This window comes from Sphaerodactylus townsendi, linkage group LG06 (genome assembly GCF_021028975.2).
Source record: "Sphaerodactylus townsendi isolate TG3544 linkage group LG06, MPM_Stown_v2.3, whole genome shotgun sequence".
NCBI lineage: Eukaryota > Metazoa > Chordata > Lepidosauria > Squamata > Sphaerodactylidae > Sphaerodactylus > Sphaerodactylus townsendi.
In genome coordinates this window covers 72,744,671-72,772,591 of record NC_059430.1, presented here as the reverse complement: position 1 = coordinate 72,772,591, position 27,921 = coordinate 72,744,671, and the positions used below count along the sequence as shown (strand labels likewise).

The following is a 27,921-nucleotide window of genomic DNA, read 5'->3' as shown; positions in this document are numbered from 1 at the left end:
GTTAGGCTTTCTCTCATCCTTCCCCTTCAAACCCCTGACACAGAGCTTGGTTAAAAATGTGTATTCAGGTTTTGGAGACACTCTGCAATCTGATTTACCATGTTCCCAAGACCAGTATTTATGTGTGATTCTTTAGATTAGAACAAGTATCTTAGAATCTGTGTGTCAATCTTCTATGTTTTTATCCCACCCTTCTTCCAGTGAGGTCAGGGCTGAACTGAAAAAAGAGGTCCCATTTCAATGGAACCGAAAAGGCAAACCCCAGAAAGCAAATTTGGTGCCTATATCTTAAAGCCCCCTGCCCCTAACCCCACAACATTTCCCTGTAGTTTCCTTATTCTGGGAAATTTTTCTTTCCCTGATTCTCAGCTCTGACAGTTAGATTTAATGTGAATTTAATGTGGATCTTTTGCAGGCTCTTGGGCGAGGGGGGGAGGGGTTCAAGATAGAGGCACCATGCTTACAGAATAGCTGCTGGTGACTGTCCTTACATGAACCCCAAAGTCTGGTGAAGACTGAGTTGTGGATCCAATTTTATAGACCCCCCCCCCCAATAGAGAAAATATGTGGTTTCCCTGAGCCTCACAAAGATTTCTCATAAGGTTTAATATACTCAAAATTTCCCAGATATTAAAAAAACCAAGAAGAAATGTATCAAGAGTGGGGATTTGGCTTTTCCCCCCAGATTTTATTTTTTAAAAATGGGTCTATTAAACCTGAATCTGAAAAGTATGAAAAAAGATGTAGCACACCTTCCATAGCCAGCATGGCATATGGCACAAGCCTTGGAGTTAGGTAAAGCTGAGAGCCAGACCACTAGAATAGGGTCTAGAAGATTCAAGTTCAAACTTGCATTGGACAAGGAAGTTCACTGGACAAAATTACCAAATTACCACTGGACGAAATTGGCTAATTACTTCCCCTACCTTATGGGTATTTTAAGGGTGCAAAATATTCATAAATGCCACTCTTGGAGAAGTTGGATTGGTGAATGATATATAGATAGATAAATGTGTTACTGGCTCAAGTTCACACAGTGAACCTCATGGCATAGCAGGGCTTTGAATCCAGTCTGACACTAACACTGTAATCACTATATGTCTCTGTGCATTTTTTTCAAATCAACAAAGTAGATACTGCTTCTGTGCCATTTAAATTAGACAGAGCTCTAAAATCTGATTGATGCCAAGGACACTGAATGAGAAACTGCATTTTTAAAGTTATTTTACTGTCGTCTTTCACACAACAAATGGAACAGCCTCTTTAAAATTTAAATAAAATCTCCCATGCTTGAGTTCTACATTCCAAATGTCACCCTAGAGCAACATCTTCCTACACCTCAGTCATAAAATCTGCAATAATCAAAAGGCTGCTCTCAGCTCAGTGATGAACCGAAAACACTTTAGCTCACCCAGTTATTGTTCATGAGTTTGGGGGGAATTACTAATAAGCAGTATGTTGGCAAATGTTGAAAGAGATATTTTTGTTCCACTGAGCATAAATATTTTTCTCCTGGCCGAAGGTATTAGAGAGATTGCTGGCACTGAATTTTAGTAGAATAGCTATGCTCAGTCTGTCAAAACAGAAAGATTGGCTCATGGTGGGTCTGGAGTATCTTCAGATAAACCTTTTTCTAACGGTTCTTTCTGTCCGTGGCCTACTTTGTTTCCACAGGCTCACTCATATGAACGCATGTCCCCTACTCTCCTCTTCCTTCCTGTTCTATAACTTGTTTATTGATTGTTCTTAAGAGGAAAATGAAGGTGGGTGATTACTGTGGTCTTGCTAGGGATAGGAGCTGCTGATAGAAACACCTCTAAAACTATATTCTGTACCTCTAGAATTATTTTCTAGTAGGTGGGAATTTTTTCTTTTCCATTTTGTCCATGAGGCAGAGAAGCATGTTGACCACAGAAGGATCTACTCAAAACCTTGGTGAAACAGGGTTCGTCTCTTACCTTGAAAAACCTACTAGTCACCATAAGTGGACTGTGACTTGATGGCACTTTCCACTATCACATATTCTTGAATTCTGGAGAGCAACAAGCAAGGACTTTACTTGTAGCCTGCCAAAAATTACCGCAATGGAAGGTTTCTTGTCAGTAGAACACTGCTTTCTCACCTTCATGCTTTTACTGCAGCCCATAACCCCCCCTCCCCAAATGCTGGGGTGATCCCAGTAACACTGTAAGAGGAGAATTAGAGGTCTGGATTGGCAGGGGGGAAATCAACAAGCAACTGCAGTGCTCTTTCTCAGTCTGAGGTCTGAGGGACCTCCTCTTTCCATAATAGAAGGTACCGGTATTTGTGCTGTTGCTTGATAGTTGGCATTCATTTGTGGATTCATATATTTACAAAACTGGTGCCATTGATGGAGGAACAGGGCAAATGGATTTGGAATGTCTGAAAACTGAGTTTCCTACTTGTGTTGATGTACTCAAAGAAGGCTTTTTCATAAAACAAAATAAGGTCACTAGTTGATCTTCTGGTCGTCTTACTTCATGCTGCTGTTTGTTTTACATTGTTGCTTTAATCAGTTTGCTTTCTTCTTTTTTTCAGAAAAGAGAGTTTGACATGGACAGTCTTAGCAAACCAGAACTGAGGATGCTACTGAGTGTTCTTGAAGGGGAGCTGGAAGCTCGTGATCTTGTGATTGAAGCTTTAAAGGTGTGCTGCTTTTTAAGTTTACTTTGTTTTGCATTTCAAGCTTTGAATCTGACATGACTGGCAGGTAGTGCTCAGATACCTGTGTTTTGCCTTTTTTTAAAAAATGTGCCATCATAGAGGAATCTCAGATGGGAACTGAATAAATTACAGCTTAATTTAATTTCCCTTTTAATTTTTTGTATCTTGTTTTGGGTCTTTGTACTTTGTACCATTAAATCTTTAATCTTTGTACCATTAAAGGTTATCTGTAACAATTTAATTTCCCATAACAGTTTTGTTTAAAAGTAAAAAAGTTTTATTATGACATTGTCATATTTTCCTACAACACTTATAAAAATAATCTGTCTTCTATGTCTTATTTTTATACTCTCCTTTCTAACCCAGTCTTAAAATTATAACGCTGCCACAAAACAAAGAAGAAAAGGACAGGAAGAGAAATGGAGAGAGAGGAAATAGCGCGAGATAGAATAGACAACAAAAGTTAAAATCGTTGGGAAGGCCTATATATAACTAGTAAAATGCCCATCATTGTGGCAGATGTTGCTGATTGAACAACTAGATTCAAGTCCTGTAACACCTTAAAGACTAGAAAGATTTTTGGAGTATGATGGTTAAGTGTCTGTTGGTAGGACAGTGAAGCAGTTCATAATGGCCATCATAGAGGTGGTTCAGTGCTCAGGGAATTCTCCAGATATGCAGAGAACTGTTACTCTCTAAATTTAAAGCAAAAGACCCAGTTTACCAACAGGATAACCTTCTGGGGTTCCTTTGGCATCTGATAGTCCCAGAATGTTCAGAGTGACAGATGTTCAGTTCTAAGATAACAAAACAAAATGGAAAAATTTTCCCAGAGCGGTAGATTTGAACTGGGTGAAATTTCCTAAGTTCTCTGCAATTCACAATAGGTCCTCAGCTTGTATAGATTATGCTGCACAAGACAGTTCTACCAATATTGGAAAAGGTTGCAACGAAATCATAACTATAATTAAAGAAGCAAATCTCAGACAAGCAAATCTGCACATTAGGTGAAGCCACAGCTATAATTTAGGCACAGTCTCACCCCTCAGCCGTCCCCCCATGACAGCGTTGTCACAAAACACCATACCAGAGTTCTAGCAATATTTTGGGCTGAAATAGGAACCCAAAATACTATTTAGCAACTTGGTGAATGTTACTTGAAGCAGGTGAGGAGGCTGTGGTCCATTCTGTGCAGCACAAATAAAGCATCCTTGGGACATTTTCAAAAGAACGTTTCTTGGTTTTGTTGTTTGCATAGCAGGCATCTTTTATTTTTCCCGCCTCCCCCCCTTTCCCCGTTAGAACACTTCCTTTCAGTTTCACAGCAGCTTGTGCCCACCATTTTCTGCAGCTTGAGAGTCTCTGCTATAGCCATTTGCTGCATTTGTTTCCCATGGAGGTTTCCTCTGTTTGAAGCTCATAAAAAAACCCCAAACAAAACAAAACAACAATGCCTTGAGATGAAATAAGGAGTCCTGAGGACATCTTGGGGAAAAAGCTGCGCGGACTTCCTCCTCAAGATGCCTTTTTTTTTTTTTGCATCCTCAAGACATTGTATTTGTGCTGTGCAGAATGGACTTACTTGGGACCTGCATGGACAAAAGCCATGCTGGGTTGGGTATGTTATAAGGAAAATTAGCAAAAGCAATCCCAACCAAAAGAATAATTGTACTTTGGCTACCAAAATGTTGATGAATAACATGAGCAGCAAGTGATGTACACATTTAATGTCTAAAGAAATATATCAGCGTTCTCAACATGCAAGTAGACAACGGGCAGTTGGAAAAATAAATTCTCTGATGTAAATGCTGTCCGGATGAGCCCCTGGTTTCTTTTTTTTTCTTTTTTTTTGCTTATTTGTGGAAATAGTTTCTGGCCACTTCTTCAGTATGATCTCTTAGAGTCTTGCCTGAATTGCTAAAGAACTGCTAAAGGATCACCTTCCCACTTACATGGTTTATGTTCATAATTTTCATATAAAATGGAGGTGTCTCATCTAGTGTGCAGCTAGACGTTCTTGCGTGTTGAACTTTGTTTTTGTTGTGTTATAGCTGATAAATCCTGCAGTTGATGCCCTATTTCACAGCTAATTAAGTCATCAACCACTCACATTTTATATTAATCTTTGATAGGATTGTTTATTTAGCTTTGTTACTTTTTCACTTCTAATTTCTGTTGCCTTTTGAAATCTCTGCAGGTGGTAAATAAGTATTTGCCATGAAAATAAATTTTTATTTCATTTAGTGAAATGAAAAAGAGATTAAGGGCTGCCCTGGATAACTTCTGTGTGCTGTATCAAACGAGGCTGAGAACAACTTGTGTAACTTGCTAAGAAATTGTTGCTTCTTATTGCAAAGGTACCATTAGAGGAGTGATTTAATGACAGACTTTTGCGCAAATTGTTTTTGAAGACTCAGGATTGAAATAGAAAAACAACATTCATAATGCCTAGGTGGAAAAAACAATAATTTCATTCATGGGGTTGGATCCAGACTAAATTTTCTGTTAGCAGAAGGGCCGGTATAATTTTCACCAATTCTCCCTTACTGCTGTAGACCTCTAGTTTGTCTCTCCTGCCATTTCTGGAGGTCCCCTGTTCACCAGGATCATTATTTCAAGGAGGTCAAGGGACTCAATTGAAGTGGAGAAGTAAGAAGATTTTAATCTGGATCCAGCCTGTGATTGACACATAACATCCCTGTTTTCAAAACCATAATACAACATAATGGTCCTGATGCTTCTGTAAACACCTTGCTAACTTCATGTTATCGTGCACACTAAAAACGGATATCCCACATGCTCGGTAGGGCAACGCTTAACATTAAAATATAGCTGCATATCCAGTACACAAACATGCTTCCAAGTATATGATAACAGAATCCAAGATAACAGTATCTTATTTCTTGGACTCTACTTTTCAAAGGATTCTTTAGTAAATTTTTGAATCTTACCCATATGAAATGGTCCAGGGTAAGTATACCTAAATGACAGTTTCTATTTGGTTAAGAGCAAAGATATGCTCTTAAGGAATGACAAATACAAAGGAATGCTTTGTAACTAAACATAATTTTTTAGCAGAAGGAATGGGATTAACAATGTAATACTCAACAGAATTATACTAAGATCACTTATATCAATGCAATTAAAAGAATATTGTATTTCCACACTAAAATTATGAGCAGATATCTAGGCAAGTAAATACTTTATAATGCACCTTTAGAAGCAAATACTAAAACCAAGCTTTTTATCTGTTAAGAGATCCCTGCAATAATGACACTTTCAGAGCCTATAAAACATCTAGGGGAATCTTTTCCTGAGAACTTAACTTGAAAAAAGGCAAGGAGCTTGTGAGAAGTCAACCTTGAGTGTTCCAGTACAGTTGATCTTTCAGCAGAAGGCTGATTTGGCCCAGCCCAGATACATTCTGCTCCATGTTTGGTTATGGTTTTTTGATGATGTGGTTTGTGTATAAGAGGCATTAAGGATCTGTAAGCATAAAAGTAACTGTGTACATAAGATGATTTGTGTATGTACCATGCTGTCTGTGTATATACTATGCTTTGGGTTTTACAAGTTGCTTGCATTGTATTTAACTGTCGATGCCGTATATAGAACTAAAATGCTGACAAAATCTAGACGTTAGGAAAGAAGGAATGCTTTGTAACTAAACATAATTTTTTAGCAGGAGGAATGGGATTAACAATGTAATCCTCAACAGAATTATACTAAGATCACTTATATCAATGCAATTAAAAGAATATTGTATTAATTTTCCACACTAAAATAAGGATAGCTCACTATCTCATTCAAGGAAGGAAGGAAGGAAGGAAGGAAGGAAGGAAGGAAGGAAGGAAGGAAGGAAGGAAGGAAGGAAGGAAGGAAGGAAGGAAGGAAGGAAGGAAGGAAGGGAGGGAGGGAGGGAGGGAGGGAGGGATCTATCCACAGAAGACACTGGACTGTAAGGGACAAAGGAAACAGTGAGTTGTGTGTCTCATACCTAGCCCATGAGATCATTGTTGAACATCCTGGTTAGCTTTAGCCTACTCTTTGGTAATGCCCGGTTCGTCCAGAAATCAGTCACGTTGTACCATTTGAGAGTGCATGTATGAAACAGTCTCAAGCTCAATATCATATAGGCTCTTCCTGGAACAGGGTGAGACGTTGATTTTGTTTGACTATATTTTATAACCATATCTTGCAAAAACGGTGAGAGAATGGGAGCCTTCCAGTCTGGCATCTGATCTGTTAACCAGGATCATAGCTGCCTTAGCCCATTGCAGAATAGTTCACATCCTGCAAATCCTCCCTTGCCTTTTTGCTTGCCATAAGCGAATAATTTATTTAGGACCTAGATAATTCTTTAGGAAGTAGATTATAATCAGCAAAATCTACTTTAGGAAGTAGATTATAATCAGCAAAATGTTTCATTTGCTAGTGCATTAAAAACACTTAATTGGTGATTACAATGTTAATAGTTTAAACATCTTCTAGCAGTTGATGAAAATTGAATTTGTTTCTAGGAAGTAAATTGGAAGTAAATAGGAAAAAAAATATTGCATTCTCATGTTAAGATTGTATGTTGATAGTGCTTTGCATTGTCATGCTACAGTGGTATATCAATTAGTAGATTCCATCATCTGGTTGCCTATGAGTTCAATATTAATGTTACAGCTGTTCATTACATGTAAACCAAAACCTGTCAGCAAGGCACATGCCATTCAATTGCAATAGAATATTACAGGGGAGAAAATGAGCAGTTCTTATTATTGCTTAGCAAATATTGACCAGTTTACAGAAAGCCACCAGAAACTTTCCATTCTGTCACATACCATGTCAACAACATTATGAAGAGAAATCACTAGATGCTGAATGATTAAGAAGGAACAATGTCATTAATACCTTTTGAAAAAATGTTACATAAGAACATAAGAACGAGCCTGCTGAATCAGACCAAAGTGCATCTTGTCCAGCACTCTACTACTCACAGTGGCCCACCAGGTGCCTTTGGGAGCTCACATGCAGAAAGTGAAAGCAATGACCATCTGCTGCTGTTGCTCCTGAGCACCTGGTCTGCTAAGGCATTTGCAACCTCAGATCAAGCAGGATCAAGATTGGTAGCCATAGATCGACTTCTCCTCCATAAATCTGTCCAAGCCCCTTTTAAAGCTATCCAGGTTAGTGGCCATCACCACCTCATGTGGCAGCATATTCCAAACACCAATCACGTGTTGCGTGAGCAAATGTTTCCTTTTATTAGTCCTAATTCTTTTCCCCAGCATTTTCAATGTATGCCCCCTGGTTTTAGTATTGTGAGAAAGAGAGAAAAATTTCTCTCTGTCAACATTTTCTACCCCATGCATAATTTTATAGACTTCAATCATATCCCCCCTCAGAACATCTCCTCTCCAAACTAAAGAGTCCCAAACGCTGCAGCCTCTCCTCATAAGGAAGGTGCTCCAATCCCTCAATCATTCTCATTGCCCTTCTCTGCACTTTTTCTATCTCTTCGATATCCTTTTTGAGATGTGACGACCAGAACTGAACACAGTATTCCAAGTGCGGTTGCACCACGGCTTTATATAAGGGCATGACAATCCTTGCAGTTTTATTATCAACTCCTTTCCTAATTATCCCTAGCATAGAGTTTGCCTTTTTCACAGCTGCCATGCATTGAGTTGACATTCCCATGGAACTATCAACTAAGATGCCCAGATCCCTTTCCTGGTCTGTGACTGATAGCACTGACCCCTATAGTGTGTATGTGAAGTTTGGATTTTTTGCCCCTATGTTGTCATATATCAACCAGAAACACTGTTAATATGGTAGCTTAAGACAGATCAGAATTTGGTCTGTCTATGGTTTAACCTTGTTTTGTTTTAAAATTTTGTCCTGTTTTATATGCCAATAAAGGCTTGTGTTGTGTGTCTGTGTATGGTTTGGTCTTAACCATAAAATAGGTTGAGGTTATACACAGCTAGCAATTGTATATTTCCTACCTAGTAGATTATTTTAATTTTTTTGTCATAAACTTTTAAAATTGCATGTCTGAATTGTTTCTCTTTATACCACTGTACTTTCATTCTGGGAAGTGCTGTTTCTAAACCTATTGTTTGCAGAGTTATGGCTCTTCATCTTGGCTTGTGATGCCAGCATGTAGTGTGACCTATAGTATGCTTACATAAAATGTCTTCATTCCATTGAAGGATTTAGAGCTAAACCAGCTAAATAGTGAGAATAATCAAAAGGAGTCACCATGCTGACAAATAGTGTAAGAGCTGTCCTGGGTACAAAAATGGATAACATGACTAATGTTCAAAGGTTCCAGAGTGTAAAATCATGGCTGGCAGATTCCTGGAACAAAAATAGCATCACAGGGACTCATGGGTAAAGGAAATCCAATTTGCATGGATGACAACTACAAAGTGTTATGTAAAGAGTAATCAAACAATGACTTGGAAATAAATAGGGCACTGGACCTCCTTAGCATATCATGAATATACAAGTGCAATAAGTGAAGAGCAGTTGTGTATTACTGTTTTCAAAGAGTGTGATTGCTCTCTAGGTTGATGTTACTTTCGTTTCATTGCTGCAACCAATAGCATCCATTTTGAATGATCTGATATCTGGTTGTGTTTGCCATTACGTCCTGAACCTTAGATGCTTGTTTTAATTTTTAAAGCCTCAACTGGTTGGAATATAGTACATTTTAGGAAGATCCTACATAAGGCAGCTCATAATTTCATGTACCTCTCATTGGTCCTGCTAGTTGGTACCAATGTTATCTGTGAGTAGTATTTTCACATTTTCTCTAGATTTCCTTTATTAAGTGGCTTGTCTCATCTCAGGCTGGCCTGGTGCCACCCACCAAAAGGGTGGCTCAGCAGGGGCAAGCCCACACAAGGAAGGGAACTGAGCCTCCGAAGCAGTGCAAGCCAGAGGGTTACAGCCAGCCCAGCGGGGGATAAGGGGGCAGGACTGTTGTTCTGGTAGGAGAACCTGGATGGTGGCATGGGTTTTACTAGGAAGTGGACATGTGGAGGACCTGCTTTATTCTGGTAGAACCACTCCAGTCCCTGCATTGGACTCATGGTCCTACAATGGGCTGGGGTTGGCCTGCAGTTGGGTGTGTCCTCCCATAGTCTCCTTGAAGAAGGCCCAGTTGCAGGTCAGCATGAATGCAGAGGCTCCAAAGAATGAGCAAAATAAAGTCCCCCCTCCCCCTCCCTCCCTCCCTCCCTCCCTCTCTCTCTCTCTCTCTCTCACACACACACACACACACACACAGACCCTGCACACATACACCGTGCACACACGTGTGCGCACACACACATTCCAGTTTGAAGTCTTGTAGGTCCTCCAGGAAAGCAATGGTAAGGGCTCGTGATTAGGGTTAGGGCATGAGCAGGCAGAGCACCACAATCACTTTCTTTTAAGAGGAGTTAAAGCTTTTCTTTTTATAGAAGGTTTGCCCCTTGCAGCGTTCATCAAATCAAATAACCTTTATTGGTATAGATCAAAACTTAGCCACATCCTCAGTTCATCTTTGGCAGTGATCATTTAAGAGAAACCAAATCTTATCCCTATAATAGCTTAAGAAATCAGAAATAAGATGAGGTTCAATAAAAACTCTTCTTGTGGAGCTGTACAGTACAGCAGGGTATGTTCTGTAGTTTCCTTTTGCTTTAAGGGGCAAAGGCATATTCTTTCTTGTGATGGGATCTGCAGGTACCTTCCTCTAAGAATGGCCGAAGGCAAAACATTCACTTGAGCTTGCGTAAATACATGTCTCAAGGTTGGTGATGTTAGATTATAAAAATAGGCAGGTAATATTATATACTTAGGGGTGAGACCAAGGCTGAAAGGGAAGCAGATTTTGTTAGCAAGTGAAAGTAAGGTTTGCTTTTCCGTGTCCAGGATTCTTTGTCTAAAGATCTTTTTTAACACACACCCAAACACACACACGGTTCCTCTTGATTAAGAAGTAAGTCGGGTAGGTAGACCTAGGGATTTAATTTTATTAGTTATTAGTTCATTCCATTTTGAATGGTACGAGTCAGATAGCATGGCCCAGATTAGACTACCTGGTCTTGCCTTGAAATGTAGACATAACCAATACTTCATGGTAACTAGCCAGACTCAGGTCTCCAGATAGTTCAAACCTATTTTCAGGCACCAGGTGGAATAAGACATACAGTTGGAAATGCACATCAGGCTATGAAGGAACTTTTATTGTATTAACTTGAGATTTTTAATAGTGCCACTCACCCATATTGGGGCTCCATATAAGATCTGAGCGAAAAATTTTGATTGGTAGACCTTGATGATCGATGGTACATGTTGGCCTCCTTTGGTGAAGAAGAAATGTCTAATGGCAGCTACTTTACGGTTGGTCGAAATGGTTATTTGTCTCAGGCGTTTTGTCCATTTCAGGTTATTTTGTAAGGTTGCTCCCAAATAGTGAAAGAATTTAACCTGTTCAATCATATTTCCTTGAAGATGCAAGCTGCATGGCTTCCAGGGTTTGCCCAAAACAAAGTATTTTAGATTTGGCAAAGTTCAATTACAGTGCATTTCCTTGCTTGTAGTTGGCAGCAGCGTTCGTATTAGCCTGCTCTGTATTATTAATCTGGCTTTATTGTATTATGCATGGAGGTTTTATGTTTATATTAATCACTGGAAACCTCCACTCCTTCTTTTACAGAATTATGATCCTTGCCATCCCTTAGTGGCACATTTATATGAGAAAACATGTGTGCCACAGTTAGTGGGTAATGATAATTTAGGGGATGATAGAGGCTGGTACAAACACTTCTATGAAGTTGCTGTGCTCAACTCAGCACTATATTCATGCACATGCACATAGCAGAAGACAAAGGAGTCTCTGAACTGACTGACTGTTCTGTGTCTAAGAATAATATGTAACATGTGTCCCCAGAGTCACAAATGCCATTAGTATGTAACATTCTCCTGCACCCACCCCAAGAGTACATTTGAAGAAGGCTCAGGGGTATAATGCATGCTTTGCATGCAGAAGACTCAGGCTCAGTTCTCTGTACATCTGTCTTAAAATATCACATAGCAGGTGTTAGAAGGCTCAGACCTTGGAGAATGGCCCCCATCAAGGGAAATGATGCTGAGATAGATGGATTGATGGTCTGACTTTGTATAAAGCAGTTTCATATGTACACAGCCAAAATGAGTTCAACTGTTTTTCATCTTGTCAAGTTTGCATAAATCATTCAGCAGCTGGATGTGTTGGTAATTGCAATTTCTCCTTCTTCAGTTGTGAGTAAAATGAAGCCCAAGTTATTAAAACTCAAGTCATGTGCGTCAGAACAGGCTTTACCAAAAAGCTCAAAGATAGAATTGAATTCTAAAAAAGGTTATGACCATCAGCTAGGGAAATTAATTCTAAATTTCTTGTTTGACTTCTGCAATTGAAAGCTCTCATGTGAGAGTGCCTGTGGAATGCACCCAGGCCTATCCGCCCACTGACCTTGAATCAGCTTATTCAGTAGCTCTAAATGAAACCAAGGACGTGGTGCAATTTGGTGGCATTTTTCCCATGCATTTCCCCCCAAAAACATGCTGGTCTCACTTGTTTGAACCATTTGATTGAAACTGCAGATTGATTTGCAAAGAACCGGATATGGCAAAATGTATGGATTTTATACTAGTTTTATACGGTATCTCCAAATTGAATTCCTAGTTTGCCTCTAATTCCACAACCTAAAATATTATTATAAATCAAGACTGTTCCCCTGACTTCCTCTTTTGTGGTTCACTGGCTCCAAGGTTTAAGTGAATTGCTGTGTCTTAGGAATTCTCTTCTTGAAACTTGCATACTGGAAGGAAAATACCACTTTTAACCCCACTGGTAGACTGTCTGTAGACCCTTCAAATATAGTTCCATCACAGAAGCTCTTCTCAGACACAGAGCCAGCCATTCGACTAGATGCAGCTAGGTGATTGTCTAGGGCAGCAAAGTGGAGGGGCACCAACAAACTGCCCCCCTACCCCCCGCCTACCTGCCTGCCCATTGTGTTGGGGACATCTGAAACAAGCACTAGCACCCCCTCTGGCTCCAGATGGCAGCCTGCAAGGAACCTATTTCTTCCCTTCCCAAAAGCATAAGTCTGAGAAGAGTATGAAGAGGCTACCCACCTTGCCACAATGAAGTGTGGGTACAGTCAGAAAGATGGGCTGTGACTTCCAGCTTTGTCTCACCATGGTACAGGAGAGAGAGGAAGGCAAGCATGGTTCCTCTGTATGTGTGGCCAAGTCATTAGCTGCCAAGGACGCAAACAATTCTTAGACCAGCCCTGTTTAGGCAAACAAGAACATCTCAAGATTACTAAAATGTTGTAATAGGAAAGGTCAAGGTCATGGCCATTGTTTTCTAGGGTCAGCTAAGGCAGTTATCAGGGTGAAAAAGGCCTTTCCCTGCTGTGTTTGTAAGCTCCTTTTATGTGTACTACAAATTAGTACATACAGTGAGAGTCAGTTTTAATAGGCTAAGGGCATGGCTGCATTGTAAATTGGGAGAAGGAGCATATATGATTTGTGGGACCTGAAATCGGTATGGGAATGCATGTGGGCCTCTTCCTACTAATCATCCAGGAGCTACACAAGATTTTTCTTTTTTTATATGCCTTTTGTGGTAATTTTGTTTTTCTCTTCGGCTGCTTCTGTGTTGTTTTGTGAATTGAATTTGAGTTTCTGGGAACAGCATCACTGCTGCACAGACAACAGTGGCAATGGAAGGTTCTTTTACCCTGTCACTACTACAGACTAAGCCAGGGGTAGGAAACCTGCGGCTCTCCAGATGTTCAGGAACTACAATTCCCATCAGCCTCTGTCAGCATGGCCAATTGGCCATGCTGGTAGGGGCTGATGGGAATTGTAGTTCCTGAACATCTGGAGAGCCGCAGGTTCCCTACTCCTGGACTAAGCCTTAAAATGGGCTCACTCTTGTGTTAATTTATGCCCTTTGCTCTGAATTTGAGCCAGCCCTAACCACCCAGATATGTTTAATAGTAAGGAAAAAGTGCTGTTTTGTGGTGATGAAAAAAGTAACCTCAGCCCCTTCTGGGTTAGGCCTTCTAAACTGGATGTTCAAGATCCACTGTGTGATAGACTTGAGGTCCAGCACCTTAAAAAATAAGGAAAGGAAAAGAGAAAATAAACACGTATCCGCATTTTTGAACTTTTTTGAGAAGTCTGGGAGATAAAGAAGATCACCTCTTCTGAAGAAGCATATATCACTTTTGAAATGCATTTTTCCTCTTGTCTCCTGCTTTTTCCCAGTACCGAAAAGACAATGTCTCTGGTCACAAAAATGAGATTAAGGTGGTAAGAAATGGCCTAAAGTGGAAAAGCTTAGATTGATACAAGCATTTAGATGTATATTGCTGCAGAAGCAAAGGGTTGAAATAATTTCAGCAGTTCATGTAAAATTTCAGCAGTTCATGTAAAAATTAACACTTTAGAGAAATCCACATAAATTGCTCATGGTTTATTTCCAGTACTCAGTAGTGTCATTGTAAATTACTCCCTTCTGCCAAAAAAACCCCCATGACGCTGAAGTACCTCAAAGTATTGCTCTAAACTGCATTTGTATTTCGGGAAGAACAATGTAATTGCAGTGCTGAGGGCCTGACTACATCTCACAGCTGAATGTCAAACACTTGGTTGCTGATACAAATTATGAATAATGAAGTGCAATAGTTTCAAGCCAAATCACTAGTGTGGTGCAGTAAATAATGCAATGGTCAGTTGTTTGATAGTCCTGTTGTGTTTTAGCAGTGCTACAATGGATAGACATTTTCCAGATGTTACTTTTTCTGGCATGAAAATGCAGTGATTATCAAAGCAATCTACCTGAATGCAGCTGAATGCTGGAGGGGGGGGGGGGTTCAATGGATAGAAGGCTGATTTGGGGCATGGGAGATAACAGATTTAAATTTGGATTTGGCTGCAGAACTTACTAAATGGCTTTTGCCAAGTCTCACTTACACAACACAGTTGCTGAAGGAATAAAGGGAGATGAAACCCACTGGGATAGGGTTTCTGAAGCCTTTTGGAGAAGCACCTTTAGACATCACATATCTTGGATACTGCACCATCTAGGGTGGAGCCTGAGGAGCGTGGTATTTGGGAAAGGGGAGAACCTCAGTAGGGCAAAATGTTGTAGAGCCCACTCTCCAAAGTAACCATTTTTTCTGGGGAAGCTGATCTCTAGATTGGAATCTAGAGCTGAAGTGCTTCAGACTGGGCCCTGCATGACCTGCCTCTACCGAGCAGAAGAATGCTTGACTGGACTGCTTGCCTCCTGCTGGTAATACAGTAGTGCCCTCACCAGGTTGTTTATCTCCTGGCTGGGCTGGCTGCAACAGATGGGGCTTGGGGGAACTCAGGAAAACTGGAACCTCCAGGCCACTGACCCACCAAGGTTTTTCTCAGTGGTCATAATGACCATTCCATCCCTGATTGCTCATGATAGCACAATTTTCTGTAATGAGTAAAAGCTGCTGAAATTAGAAAGTCAGGAAAGTGGTCAGACTGGAGAAATCAAATCACAGAATACACAAGAAGAAGGATTTGCAGGTGATGCAGAGTTAAAATATACCAAGGACCAAAAATTAGGAAGGGCTGGCTGCCATAGAGCTCTGGCTCTTGGTAGCCTCTGGGCACTCCCCCCCCCCCGCCCCCCAGGCTGCTGGCATTTTGATGTAGATAAAATTATGGTAGCTAGCCCTGATTAGCCTTAGCTCTGATTTATTCAGAATTAGCAAAACTTCTCTTTTCCTCATCTTTGCCCTGAGTAATTGGTATCAGGCAGGAAAGCCTGTCTGCCGTCATTTTCCTTATACGTTCTTGGAATGCAAGCAAGGAGATGGAGTGCCAGCTATTGTGTCTTGGTGCAATAACTCATCCTTAAAAGCCATGGGCTTGCACAGTTCTCTGTTGACTCAAGTAACGGGTTGTACCTGGAGGAAGCAGGTGCCTGGATCATGATCCTTAATTAAATTTCTTCCTCAGCTGGCTGTATTCTCTGTTAAAAGGGGCCTCTAGATTATTGAAATCAAAAGTGCTTAATTCCATTGAATAAGAATTGAGGAAGAAACCTGACTGTAAATTCTAGGTGGGAAACAGTTAAACTCTGGAGTGCTGTGTGGTTTCTGGGCTGTATGGCCGTGTTCTAGCATCATTCTCTCTGACGTTTCGCCTGCATCTGTGGCTGGCAACTTCAGAGGAGATCTTCTGCTGCAGCAAGTTGAGCTCGTTCCGCTTCCTGTCCCAGGACTTCTCACCTTGCAGCCGGCGGAGGAGAGCCGCGCACAGCCTCAGCAGCCATCCGCGCTCCCCAGGCAGCAGCATTCCCATCCCCTGGGCACTGGCTGCGCGTGGAAAGCTGCTCCGCTCTGACAGTGCCGCGAGCGGGGGGTAGCGGTTGCAACATCTGGCCGCTGAGCCCGGCCGGAGCCCAGTGGACCGGCCGCGGCTTTTGCACAGCCCAGCCGGCAGGGCGGGCCTTGGGCGCACCCTCTGCCCCTCCCCGGCAGGTTGTCCGAGGCCGGTTATTGTTCATTGAACGACTTTCAAACGGATTAGGGGAGCAGGGATAGGTAGACGCTAGGACCCAGGTAGAACATTCTACAACAAAGAAGATCTGGCATATTTGGTTCTGTGGCAGAGGAATATGCATCCCTACTATCATCTTTTTGTGGAGCAGAGTACAGTAGGTTTAATTTAAATTGACTTCCTGGGGTTATGCTGTGTGTTGCTGAGACTTATATCATACCTAGCCATAAGTGGGCTCTTCACAATTTGTGAAGCTGCCATTTCCTCCTACTCATATTCCATCATTTGTTTTGTTCTTAACCATTCTAGTCTCTAAGAACCTGTTTCTTCACCCCCCAATGTTTGTGTTATGAATAGGAGCTGGAATAAACTAAATAGATTGGTGCTGTTTTTATTTAGAAAAAACACTTTCAAAGACAAGTATGGTGTATATAGTGGACAGTCCCATAATCAAAGCGTCTGAATCAATTCAATTTCCCTCTTTATGTATGTGACAACTTTTTCTCATAACATTTATTTTATCTGGAAAGACAAAGATGGATTGCAGGTACTGTAAACTCAAGGCCCCAGGTTTGAGTTAATACAGTAAGGCACGGTGAAAGCTGTTAATTACATAGCAGCTCTTTCAAAATGCATTAACTTCCGATCTGTAAAATTCATTGCACAATACATGAATGCTTGGATTGTTGAGACGCTTCTCAGATGTAATAATTAAGTGGACCATCCTCCACTCCCCCCACTCTGCCAATTTTGTGTGGCTGGAGGTTCTAACTTGATTTAGCCATGCCTTAAAAATATCTCCATAAAGGTTGCTAGAACATAATGTTTTCATTAGGTCACCTGGCAGCAACTAATGGCATGTTATGGTTGACCGCCCTTGCAGCTACATTCAAATGTTTCAGGATTTGTGGCTTTATTCTGGATTAATTAGAGGACAAGAATGTGTTCTTGTTTACATGGCATTATGGATATTATTTGACAAGTTAGACTTCCATGATCTTCAGCAAAATTGTTTTTTACTTTGACAGCTATTTCTTTTGAAAAGTCAAACTCTTCCTCCACCCATGCCATGTTCCTATTCTTTATTTGGAATCCCATTAATACATTTTATTAATCAGAAGTTTTAGATTATTGATTTATAATATCTGTTTTGCAGTTAGCTTTGAAGTAGTAGAAAAGAACAAGAGTCATAAGAACATAAGAAAGAACCTGCTGGATCAGACCAGAGTCCATCTAGTCCAGCACTCTGCTACTCGCAGTGGCCCACCAGATGCCTTTGGATGCTGACATGCAGGATGTGAAAGCAATGGCCTTCTGCTGCTGCTACTCCCGAGTACCTGGTCTGCTAAGGCATTTGCAATCTCAGATCAAGGAGAATCAACATTGGTAGCCATACATCGACTTCTCCTCTATAAATCTGTCCAAGCCCCTTTTAAAGCTATCCAGGTTAGTGGCCATCACCACCTCCTGTGGCAACATATTCCAAAAACCAATCACGCGTTGCGTGAAGAAATGTTTCCTCTTATTAGTTCTAATTCTTTTCCCCAGCATTTTCCAATGTATGCCCCCTAGTTTTATTATTGTGTGAGAGAAAATTTTCTCTCTGTTGACATTTTCTACCCCATGCATAATTTTATAGACTTCAATCATAACCCCCTTCAGATATCTCCAAACTAAAGAGTCCCAAACACTGCAGCCTCTCCTCATAAGGAAGGTGCTCCAATCCCTCAATCATCCTCGTTGCCCTTCTCTGCACTTTTTCTATCTTTTCGATATCCTTTTTGAGATGTGGCGACCAGAACTGAACACAGTACTCTCAAGTCGCGGTCGCACTAATGGCTTCTTTATACGCAAGGGCATGGCAATCTTGAACCAGTTTGGTATCGTTAGCAATTCCTTTCCTAATGATCCCCAGCATAGAGTTTGCCTTTTTCACAGCTGCCATTCATTGAGTTGACATTCCCATGGAACTATCAACTAAGATGCCCAGATCCCTTTCCTGGTCAGGGACTGATAGCACTGACCCCTGTAGTGTGTATGTGAAGTTTGGATTTTTTGCCCCTATGTGCACCACTTTACATTTTGCTACATTGAACTGCATTTGCCATTTCTTAGCCCACTCTCTGCAATCCTTTGCGGTTCTCACCACCCTACATAATTTGGTATCATCCATAAACTTGGCCACCATGCTACCCAGCCCTTCTTGCAGGTCACTTATGAATAGGTTAAGGAGCACTGGTCCCAAAATGGATCCTTGGGTGACACCACTCCTTACATCTCTCCATTGTGAGAACTTCCCATTTACACCCACCCTACGCTTTCTGTTTCTCAACCAGTTTTTAATCCACAGGAGGACTTCCCCTCATATTCCTTGATTACTGAGTTTTCTCAATAGTCTTCGGTGAGGAACTTTGTCAAAAGCCATTTGGAAATCCAAGTAGACAATGTCCACTTGGTTCTCCCTTATACACATGCCTGTTTACACCCTCAAAGAACTCTAAGTTTGTAAGTTTGTAAGACAGGACTTGCCTCTGCAAAAGCCATGCTGGCTCTTCCTCAGCAGGTCTTTCTTTTCTGCATGTTTAATAATTTTATCTTTAATTATAGATTCTACTAATTTACCAGGAACAGAGGTCAAACTGACTGGCCTGTAATTTCCTAGGTCCCCACTAGATCCTTTCTTAAGGATCCCAAAACGAATTCTTTCCCATAACGGATCCTTCCCAAAAACGGCCCAGGAGTACCTTAAAGATTTTATAATTTTATCTTTAATGATAGATTCCACTAATTTACCAGGAACAGATGTCAAATTGACTGGCCTGTAATTTCCTGGGTCACCCTTTCTCTGGGTCACTCCTGGGTCACCCTTTCTCAAAGATCCCAAAATGGATTCTTTCCCAAAACAGATCCTTCCCAAAAACGGATCCTTTCCCAAAATGGTCCAGTAGCACCTTAAAGACTAACAAAATATTTTGCAGGATATGAACTTTTGTGAGTCACAGCTCATTTCTTCAGATGTATTGAAAATAGTATTAGACTCTTGCTCTTTTTTACTAATACAGACCAACTAACATGGCTGCCATTCTGATCTGGCTTTGAAGTATTAGGAGACAATTTGCATGCATCTTCTTACCTTTACAAGTGTCCTAAATTTTAATAGTCGCTTCCTGAAGTTAGGCTGGATGAAAGGGTGCAATTTCATTTGTATAGCTTCAGATTTGTATCCACAGTTATTTTTTATTTCTCTCTGAATGATGCACATTAATCCTTTGCAAGTAGGCCCACTACCCAGTCCCCATGCTTCAGTGTGTGTGTGTGTGTGTGTGTGTGTGTGCGTGCGTGCGTGTGCGCGTGCGCGCTACTGAGCACTCTTTGTGTTCATTTCAGAAATGGGGACTCTGCCTTGCCTTGCATATGGCAAGAGCAATACTTGTCACATAAATGAATTTATTTTTGCTCAGAACTCCACAACTGTACTGAAGACTGACAGGGCTTTGGATCTTAGCCCAAGTTTATATGCTTGCAGTCACATATGTCATTGTACTAGCAACTTTGAACTTCTCACAGTGAGCAAAAGTACAGTGTTTTATTGGAAGCTGGAGGAAATCACCTATGATTATCACAAAAATTGCCATCACTGAATCATTATTTGAAGAAACCTTTCAAGCCAAATAAATATTTAAAATATATCTCAAGTTAGTGTTGGTAAGCCTCTGGATTTTTAAAAATTCCATTGGAATAAAAGAGTTGTTCATAACAACCTCAATTCCAGCTACCAAGTCTTAATTTTATGTTTGCATCCATCATATGTTTCCATGGAAATGAGTGTGATGAAACATATTCATCTCTTCAGAGAGGTTTCTGACATGAAGAGGGTGGGTGGGGGGCACAGCTTAAAAACTTGATCTTAATATTTCCTTCTTACAGTGCAAAACTGGGAGGGGGGACAAAACTGCTTAGACGGCAGCATAACTCCAACATTAGAGCAAATGTCACTTGTGCCAGTGTAAATAAAATATCCTTTAATCGTACAGGCTTATATAATCAGACTATGTGTAATGTAGGGTTAAGGTCTCTGGAACTCGGTCCTTTGCGCCATGTTCCTTCTGAACAAAGTAGCCAGAGTATATTGCAGCTCTTTACAATTGACTAAAATCTGTGGTTGGTTTCTCAGACACCCTAGTCAGGGTCTTCCTATATCAGTAAGTGTCTGGTCCTGTAACCTGGCTTCTACAGGACAAAGGTCTTAAGATACAATGCAAAACTTGATGTATCTTGGTTCTTTTCAAGCATCTTGTGGTATACTGCATTTTCTCACCCATGATGGAATATGTGTGGCACACATGGTAAACTTAAGTCTGGAATGCAAAATCTGTGTGGGTTTTATAGAAAAGATCTGTGAGCAGAAACAGGCAAGAGCCTGTTGAATCACTGTGGCAAAATCAACATTCTGAAATAATGTTTCACAGATGTATGTCTGCATTATCTATTTAATAGGCAAATGTTCAAATTGTTCTAATATATAGGCAGATGTTGGCAACATTTGAAAATTAGATGGGTCTAAAAGGAGCCAGCTTTGGCAACTATTAAGATCATATGAATTTGTTTTCTACCAAGTCAGATCTTTGGTTTGTGTAGCTCAGTGTTGTCTACTCAAACTTATAGTTGCAGACAGCAAAATATCTTTCCTCAACTCCTGCTACTTGAGATCTTCTAAGGGGAGATGCCAAGATTGAACTTTGGACTTTCTGCATGTAAAATTAGATGCTCTACCACTGAATCATAACACTTACTTAAGATTTCAGTGCTCCTGATTTCTGGTTGTAAGTCTGGGAAAAAGATTTATGACTTTCTCCAGTACAAGAAAGAAAACCAATGTGATTCTGGACTGAATCAATAGCAGTATAGTGTCTAGATCAAGGGATGTAATTGTACCGCTCTATTCTGCATTGGTTAGATCTCACCTGGAATATTGTGTACAGTTCTGGGCACCACAATTCAAGAAGGATACTGACAAGCTGGAATGGGTCCAGAGGAGGGCAACCAAAATGGTAAAAGATCTGGAATGCATGCCCTACGAGGAGAGACTTGGAAAGCTGGGTATGTTTAGTTTGGCGAAGAGAAGGTTAAGAGGTGACATGATAGCCATGTTTAGATGGGTGTCATGTTGGTGAGGGAGCAAGCTTGTTTTTGCTACTCCAAAGACTAGGACCAGGAGTAATGGGTTCAAGAAGGAAAAGAGATTCCACCTAAACATCAGAAAAAAACTTCCTGACAGTAAGGGCTGTTCGATAGTGGAATGTACTACCTTGGAGTGTGGAGGAGTCTCCTTCTTTGGAGGTTTTTAAACAGAGGCTGGATGGCCATCTGTCAGGAGTGCTTTGATTATGTGTTCCTGCATTGCAGGGGGTTGGACTTGATGGCCCTTGTGGTCTCTTCCAACTCTATGGCTGATTCCGCATGGGCCAAAAACAGCAGTGTGAAAACAGTGTGAAAATGGTGTAAAAGAGTTTAAAACGGTGTAAAAGAGTTTATACTGTTTTCACACTGTTTTCACACCGCTGTTTTTGGCCCATGCGGAATCAGCCTATGATTCTAAGTGAAATGCCACCCTTGAAACCAGAATCGGTTTATTTATTTGCTTTTGGTTATGCCTCCCCTTTCTCCCTATGGGTCCCCCCCCCACTTCCATTAGGCAAGTAAAAGAAGGCTGCCAGAATCTACTGGAAGTGAATGCCAAGTATACCTATATTATTTGTTTTAATGTTTACATTTATAATCCACCTTTCTCCCTAATGAGGATCTGAAGCTGCTTACATCTATCTCCTCTGCTCCATGTTATCCCTACAACAACCCTGTGAGGAAGTTGGGCTGAAAGTGTATAACTAGTATGACTAGCCTAAAGTCACCCAGCAAGCTTCCATGGAAGAGTAGGGATTCAAACCTGTGTCAACCAGATCCTAGCCTGACGCTTTAACCACTACACCACACTGGCACTGCATGAAATAGTGAGACAGACTAGTAAGGATCCTGTAGGGGATTAGTTCATTAGGCAGTTCCTGTTGTCGTTACCTGTTCTGTGCAAATTGCTATTGGTGGCCTCATTTTCAATGCAGTTATGAGTATTCAAGCGCAGTAAAAAGTATTAATTCACTATCTTCTTTAACTAAAGCATATGTAAACCATTCCTGGAGTTCTTCTAAAATGCCCTAATTTCTATAGCATATGAGCTAAATGTGCCTTTACAAAACTATAAATGTCATTTCCTTGTGACACTCACTACTGTTCTTATACGGTTTCTGTTGAGACGCTTGATATAAAAATATACATCTTCTAATAGTAAGGAAAGTTTAAAGTATTGTAATGTCAGGTTTCACGAGTCATGAAACTAGAATTCTCTAACACACAACCAAAGGTTTCATAGCCATAAGAAGATAAGATTAACATGTTTTCACCAGAAATGTTCTCTAGTTTTTGTAGAGGTGATGGTTAAAGAAAATTCCACTGACCTGTTTCTTGTGTACTGATCTTGAAGGGAAACACTGAGTTTGGATCTTGGCATTAAAAATGAGGAACAGATGAGTCATTGTATCCATAAAAGAAAATGAGGCATTTAAAAAAAATTCTTCCCATTCATTTGTTTTGTATGCCAAAATACTTTGCTAACTTCTTAAAATCAGACCTTTCCCTCTCCATCTGTCAGAAAATTATGTCTCATGTGACCCTTTTTGATTTCAAGGAAACATTCAATTTTCTACCATATGTTAAAATATGAAACGTGCAGAATACTATAAAAATTTTAGTGCTCTTTCTATATAGAGATACCAATTATGAAGGATTTTCACTTTGAGGTTATGTCCAGTGAGAAATTTTCTGTGCTTCTAATTTATCACTGAATCATCCATCTGTGAATGTAGGAGGCATATCAGGAAATGTAGATATGTTTACTTCCCTGGTTATTGAAATGCTTGCCATTGAAAGCAGGCCTTTCAGCTGTACATCATTCCTTGTCAGCCATGTGGGTTCTGTATTGCTCTGTCTATGCTAAAAGTTCAGTGGGTAAGTGCGGGGAACCAGTCTGGAATAGAGGGTGTCTGGCCAGAAACTGGGTAGAGATTGTAAACAGCCTTGTTAATCCAAAGCAAAATACTAAGACAAAAGCCCTGTTGTACCTTTTTATTAGGACATACCAAAATAAACATAAAACGTTATGCAAATTTAAAAGTTCTCCAAAATTTTTCATCAGTATGGATTTATAAAAGGGGAGTATGAAATCCACATGTCTGAATTTTGTGTTGAATGCCAGCCACTCTTAAATAGCGTATGGATTTAGTATGGTGCACTGTCATTTTTCTGGGATGAAAAAGGAAAATATAAGCCTTTTATTGAAAGATCAGTAGTTATCCCTCTTAAAAGACTGAGAGTTGCAGTGGGGAGGGGGAGGTAATAGTTATATTAACAAAAGTAGAGATAATTTTGGAAGTCTGGTTAGGTAAAAAGTCAGTGGAAGTCAAATGCAATGATTCTACCTGTGGGGATAAGGAAAGGGCAAGGAACCCCATATGAGCAGCTGGAGAGGATCAGGTATCACCAGCTCTGCCAAAACTGAACCTACACAGTCCTCATCCTTGCTGAATTAAGACATTCCCTAATAGGGCTTGGTGTTTTCTAGAGCCCCCACCCTCAAGTGATGTTGCAAAGAATTTTAAGAAGTGGTGGTTAAGTTTGTAGTTTGCTACTTTGTTGCTGTTGAATGGCCTATTTAGCCTTTGCACCTGCTCTCTAGTCTAAAATTCTAAAATAATGAGTTCTTCCCATCATCATTTGGCATTTTTTAAGCAAGTGTCTTTTGGGGCTTCAGTAGTCTTACACATATTCCATCCTGTAAAGAAAAAATAATTAACACCATCCCACATTTCTTAAAATATCTTATTTCAAATTTACTCATCATTCTTGCCCTCATTTTGTGAGGCTGTCTATTTAAGGTGGTATTAGTGTTCTTTTTAAAGCCTATTTCTATTTTTGAGCCATGATTCTTTATTTGGATGTCTATCTGTTATTTTGTTGACAAGTGGGCATATATCTTCACGATGTGAGAGAAACTTTCACTTTCTGGTTATTCATAACCTAATTTCAAAAAGAATGCATCCATTTTAGGTGAAGGTTTGGAACAGGTATAAAATCTGCTGGGATAGCTTACTCTTCTAGGGACCATATTTTTCCCCTTAATTATGAAGGAGCTCTGAGAAATGTATTTTGCTTACCCAGAGAAGTTAATATCCAGAACTGTCTCTCCCTGCAGGGTAATTCAGAATCAGTAACTGACTCTTCTTTGTTATTTGCAAAGTGCCTGCATAAAGAAAAAGAAAACAAAATCTTGTCTACGGTGACCTTTATTCACAGATAGGTTTTTCATGCTAGAACTAATTTCTGAGCAATTAATTCTATTTTTCTTAAGTGACATTCTGGGGAGTGAATGTAACAAGTAAACTCTGGGTGTAGACTGGTGTTAAGGTTTTAGAGCCGTGGAGTATGATTTGAAAGCATTCTCATTCAATTCCATCCAACATTACCGTATATACTCGCATATAAGTCGACCCGCATATAAGTCGAGGCACCTAATTTTACCACAAAAAACTGGGAAAACTTATTGACTCACGTATAAGTCGAGGGTGGGAAATGCAGCAGCTGCTGGTAAATTTCAAAAATAAAAATAGATGCCAATAAAATTACATCAATTGAAGCATCATTAGGTTAAATGTTTTTGAATATTTATTTCAAAGAAAAACAGTAAACTGGCTCTGTAAGTGGAAAAGAGGGTAAACAAGAACAATATGGTATCAACAATAACTTTAAAAGTACAAAAACCTTAGCCCAACCAGAAGCAACCAAGCTTAAAACTTACAAGAGTTAAAATCCTCCAAAACTGATTGATTCCCTTATCATCATCATCTGTATGTCCAAATGTAATCCCAACTTTAGATTTTAAGAGTGGATATTATCAAGAAATGGTGAAAAATCTACTATTAGCTTCCATTGTAAACAATGGGGGGATGGGGCATCCCCTTTGAGGGGTCAATAACTTTGGATCCCCTGGACCCAAACTTCACCAAACCTGGCTGGTATCATAAAGAGACTCTCCTGGATGAGACCAGCCAGGTTTGGTGAAGTAGTTGGTTCTAGAGGGTCCAGAAAAGATTATGGACCCCTGCAAAGAGGGTAGACCCATCTACTTCAATAGCTCGCATGGAAAACAATGGGTAATGGGGGCAAGTCCTGTAGGAGTCCATAACTTTGGACCCCCCGGAACCAAACTTTACCAAACTTGGCTGGGATCATCAGGAGTGTCTTCTGAGGGTACCCTGGAAATTTGGTGCCGCTAGCATAAAAACTGCGCCCCCTGCTGGCCGGCAAAGTAAAAACACAAAAGTTTTTTTAATGACCCGCATATAAGTCGAGGGGAGCTTTTTCAGCATTAAAAATGTGCTGAAAAATTCGACTTATACATGAGTATATACGGTAATTTTCTCACACTGGCAGTTTTTGCACAAGACCCTAAAACATTAAAAAAACATTTTAGACCCCCCCCCCCCCAGCACAATTTTTTGTTAACTCTCCCTTGAAACTATTCCTGGTCACCATATTCAGGTTTTCTCTGTTTTTTCCCCACTGTTTTATTTATTTATTTATTTTATTGTTTCGATTTATAAACCGCCCCATCCCCTGGGGGCTCTGGGCGGTGAACAACATTCACATATACAATTAATTAAATCGATAACAACAATATAATACTAAAAACCATTAAAAGCTACTTAAAAACAGCGGTTAGCATCATAATAGGGTGCCCTATTATGGCCAATTCAATTTAGATCACCCCAGTGCAAAAGAAAAGGGAGGGGTCAGGTACCTCTCTGGGAGGATAATAGGTGGTAAAGTGCAACAGATGGTATGTGCAAGAAGATGCAGGGGGGGAAGGAGAGGGGAGGGGAAGGGGGCGCCAGCCTTTTCAGCGACTGGACACTCCAAAGTCCGGTGGAACAATCCTCGGTCGATTTACAGGCCCTGCGGGAACTCATCCAAGGTCCCGCGTGAGAGGCCCGGACAGCCCTTGGAGGGAAGAGTGTTCCACCAGGCTGGGGCCAGGCAGCCGTAAAGGTCCTGGCCTCGTGTGGAGGCCAGCTTCGCATCATCGAGGGGGCCAGGAACCGCCAGTAAATTGGCCTCTGCTGATCGCAGAGAGGCCGAAAGTAGGGCATATGGGGTAATGCGGTCTCTCCAGATCACGAGGGTCCCCAGGCCGCTGTAAAGGCCTTAAAGGTTAAAACCACACACCTTGAAGATGATTCGGAATTCCACTGGCTAAGCCAGTGCAGCTGGCGCAGTGCACAGGTTGAATATGATCACAGAAGGCGCCCCCTGTGAGCAAACGCGCCGCTGCATGTTGGACCAGTTTCAGTTTCCGAATCAGGCGCAAGGGAAGGCCCGCGTAGAGCGAGTTACAATAGTCAAGCCTGGAGGTGACCGTTGCATGTATCACAGTGTTGACAATAGTCAAGCCTGGAGGTGACCGTTGCATGTATCACAGTGTTGACAAATCTGTGTTGACAAATTGGTGCTTCTGTGCTTTGCAGCCTTGACACCGGGTGGTGAACACAATCATAAAATGACTGCTGTGGAAGAAATAACTACACATACACACATAGAAAAAATCCAAGAGCAGGAAAGAAGAGGGATAATTATAAAGAAATACTCGGGGAAAGAAGGATGAGAGGCAGAATAAAACCACCAATGGCAGCTACCACTAAAGCAACCTAAAAAAAACTGCCCAGCAAATCAGATCTGTAGAAGCCATTCAGTTGCCCTGCCAGGCAAAAGCCCCATCTGGGCCCATCCACGTTCAAGAAACATTTGGGTGGGCATCAGGAAAAGTGTTGGCAAGTACCATGGTGCCCACAGGTGCCATATTGCAAACCCCTGTTCTAATAAAACAGAGATTTCATTTCAAAGTATCTTGAAATAACGGTGTTCCTTATATTACCATATGTATTCTTAGAAATACTGAAATTCATTTATAGTCTTTTTACAGAAGTGTTACTATTTATTTACCCAGTGCCTTAAGTGTACAGCTATAGTGTGTTGCTGTACCTCTTTACTGTTCCCTAATTACTTGTTTTGTTCATTTGTCTGTTTAATACCTCAGGCACGGAGGAAGGAGATTTTTATCCAGGAACGGTATGGAAGATTTAATCTTAGTGACCCATTTCTGGCTCTACAGCGAGACTATGAGGCAGCTGCTGGTGAGAAACACAAGAAGTCCGTCTGTACCAATCCACTCTCTGTCTTAGAGGCTGTTATGGCTCACTGCAGAAAAATGCAAGAAAGAATGGCCGCTCAGTTGGTTACAGCAGAAAACAGACAGAAGAAGGTACAATATTGATGCAACCATTTTATTCTTTCTAGCAGCTTGCTGCATGTTTGGAATAGCTTAATGTTTGTTCGTTTTGGGGGGGGGGGGAATTCTGGAGTCAACTTCATTTTATCATTAATATCAGCCTTCTGGTTAATAGTATGCAGCCAGGATGCACCAGTGAAATTTTATTTGTTTTACTATTTACCAACTTGTTGTGCTTTGACAAGCAGATTCCTCTGTAA

General features: G+C 40.7%; 1 protein-coding gene across 2 annotated transcripts in view; it reads left to right on the top strand.

The window, feature by feature from the left end:
- Positions 1-27,921, top strand: part of CTTNBP2 (cortactin binding protein 2) — a 112,905-nt gene that overhangs the window by 11,247 nt on the left and 73,737 nt on the right. For both annotated transcript variants that reach the window (XM_048499375.1, XM_048499376.1), the window contains exons 2-3: positions 2,560-2,667; positions 27,470-27,694. In XM_048499375.1, coding sequence (XP_048355332.1) covers positions 2,560-2,667; positions 27,470-27,694 — 333 coding nt within the window. The remainder of the gene's footprint in view (positions 1-2,559; positions 2,668-27,469; positions 27,695-27,921) is intronic.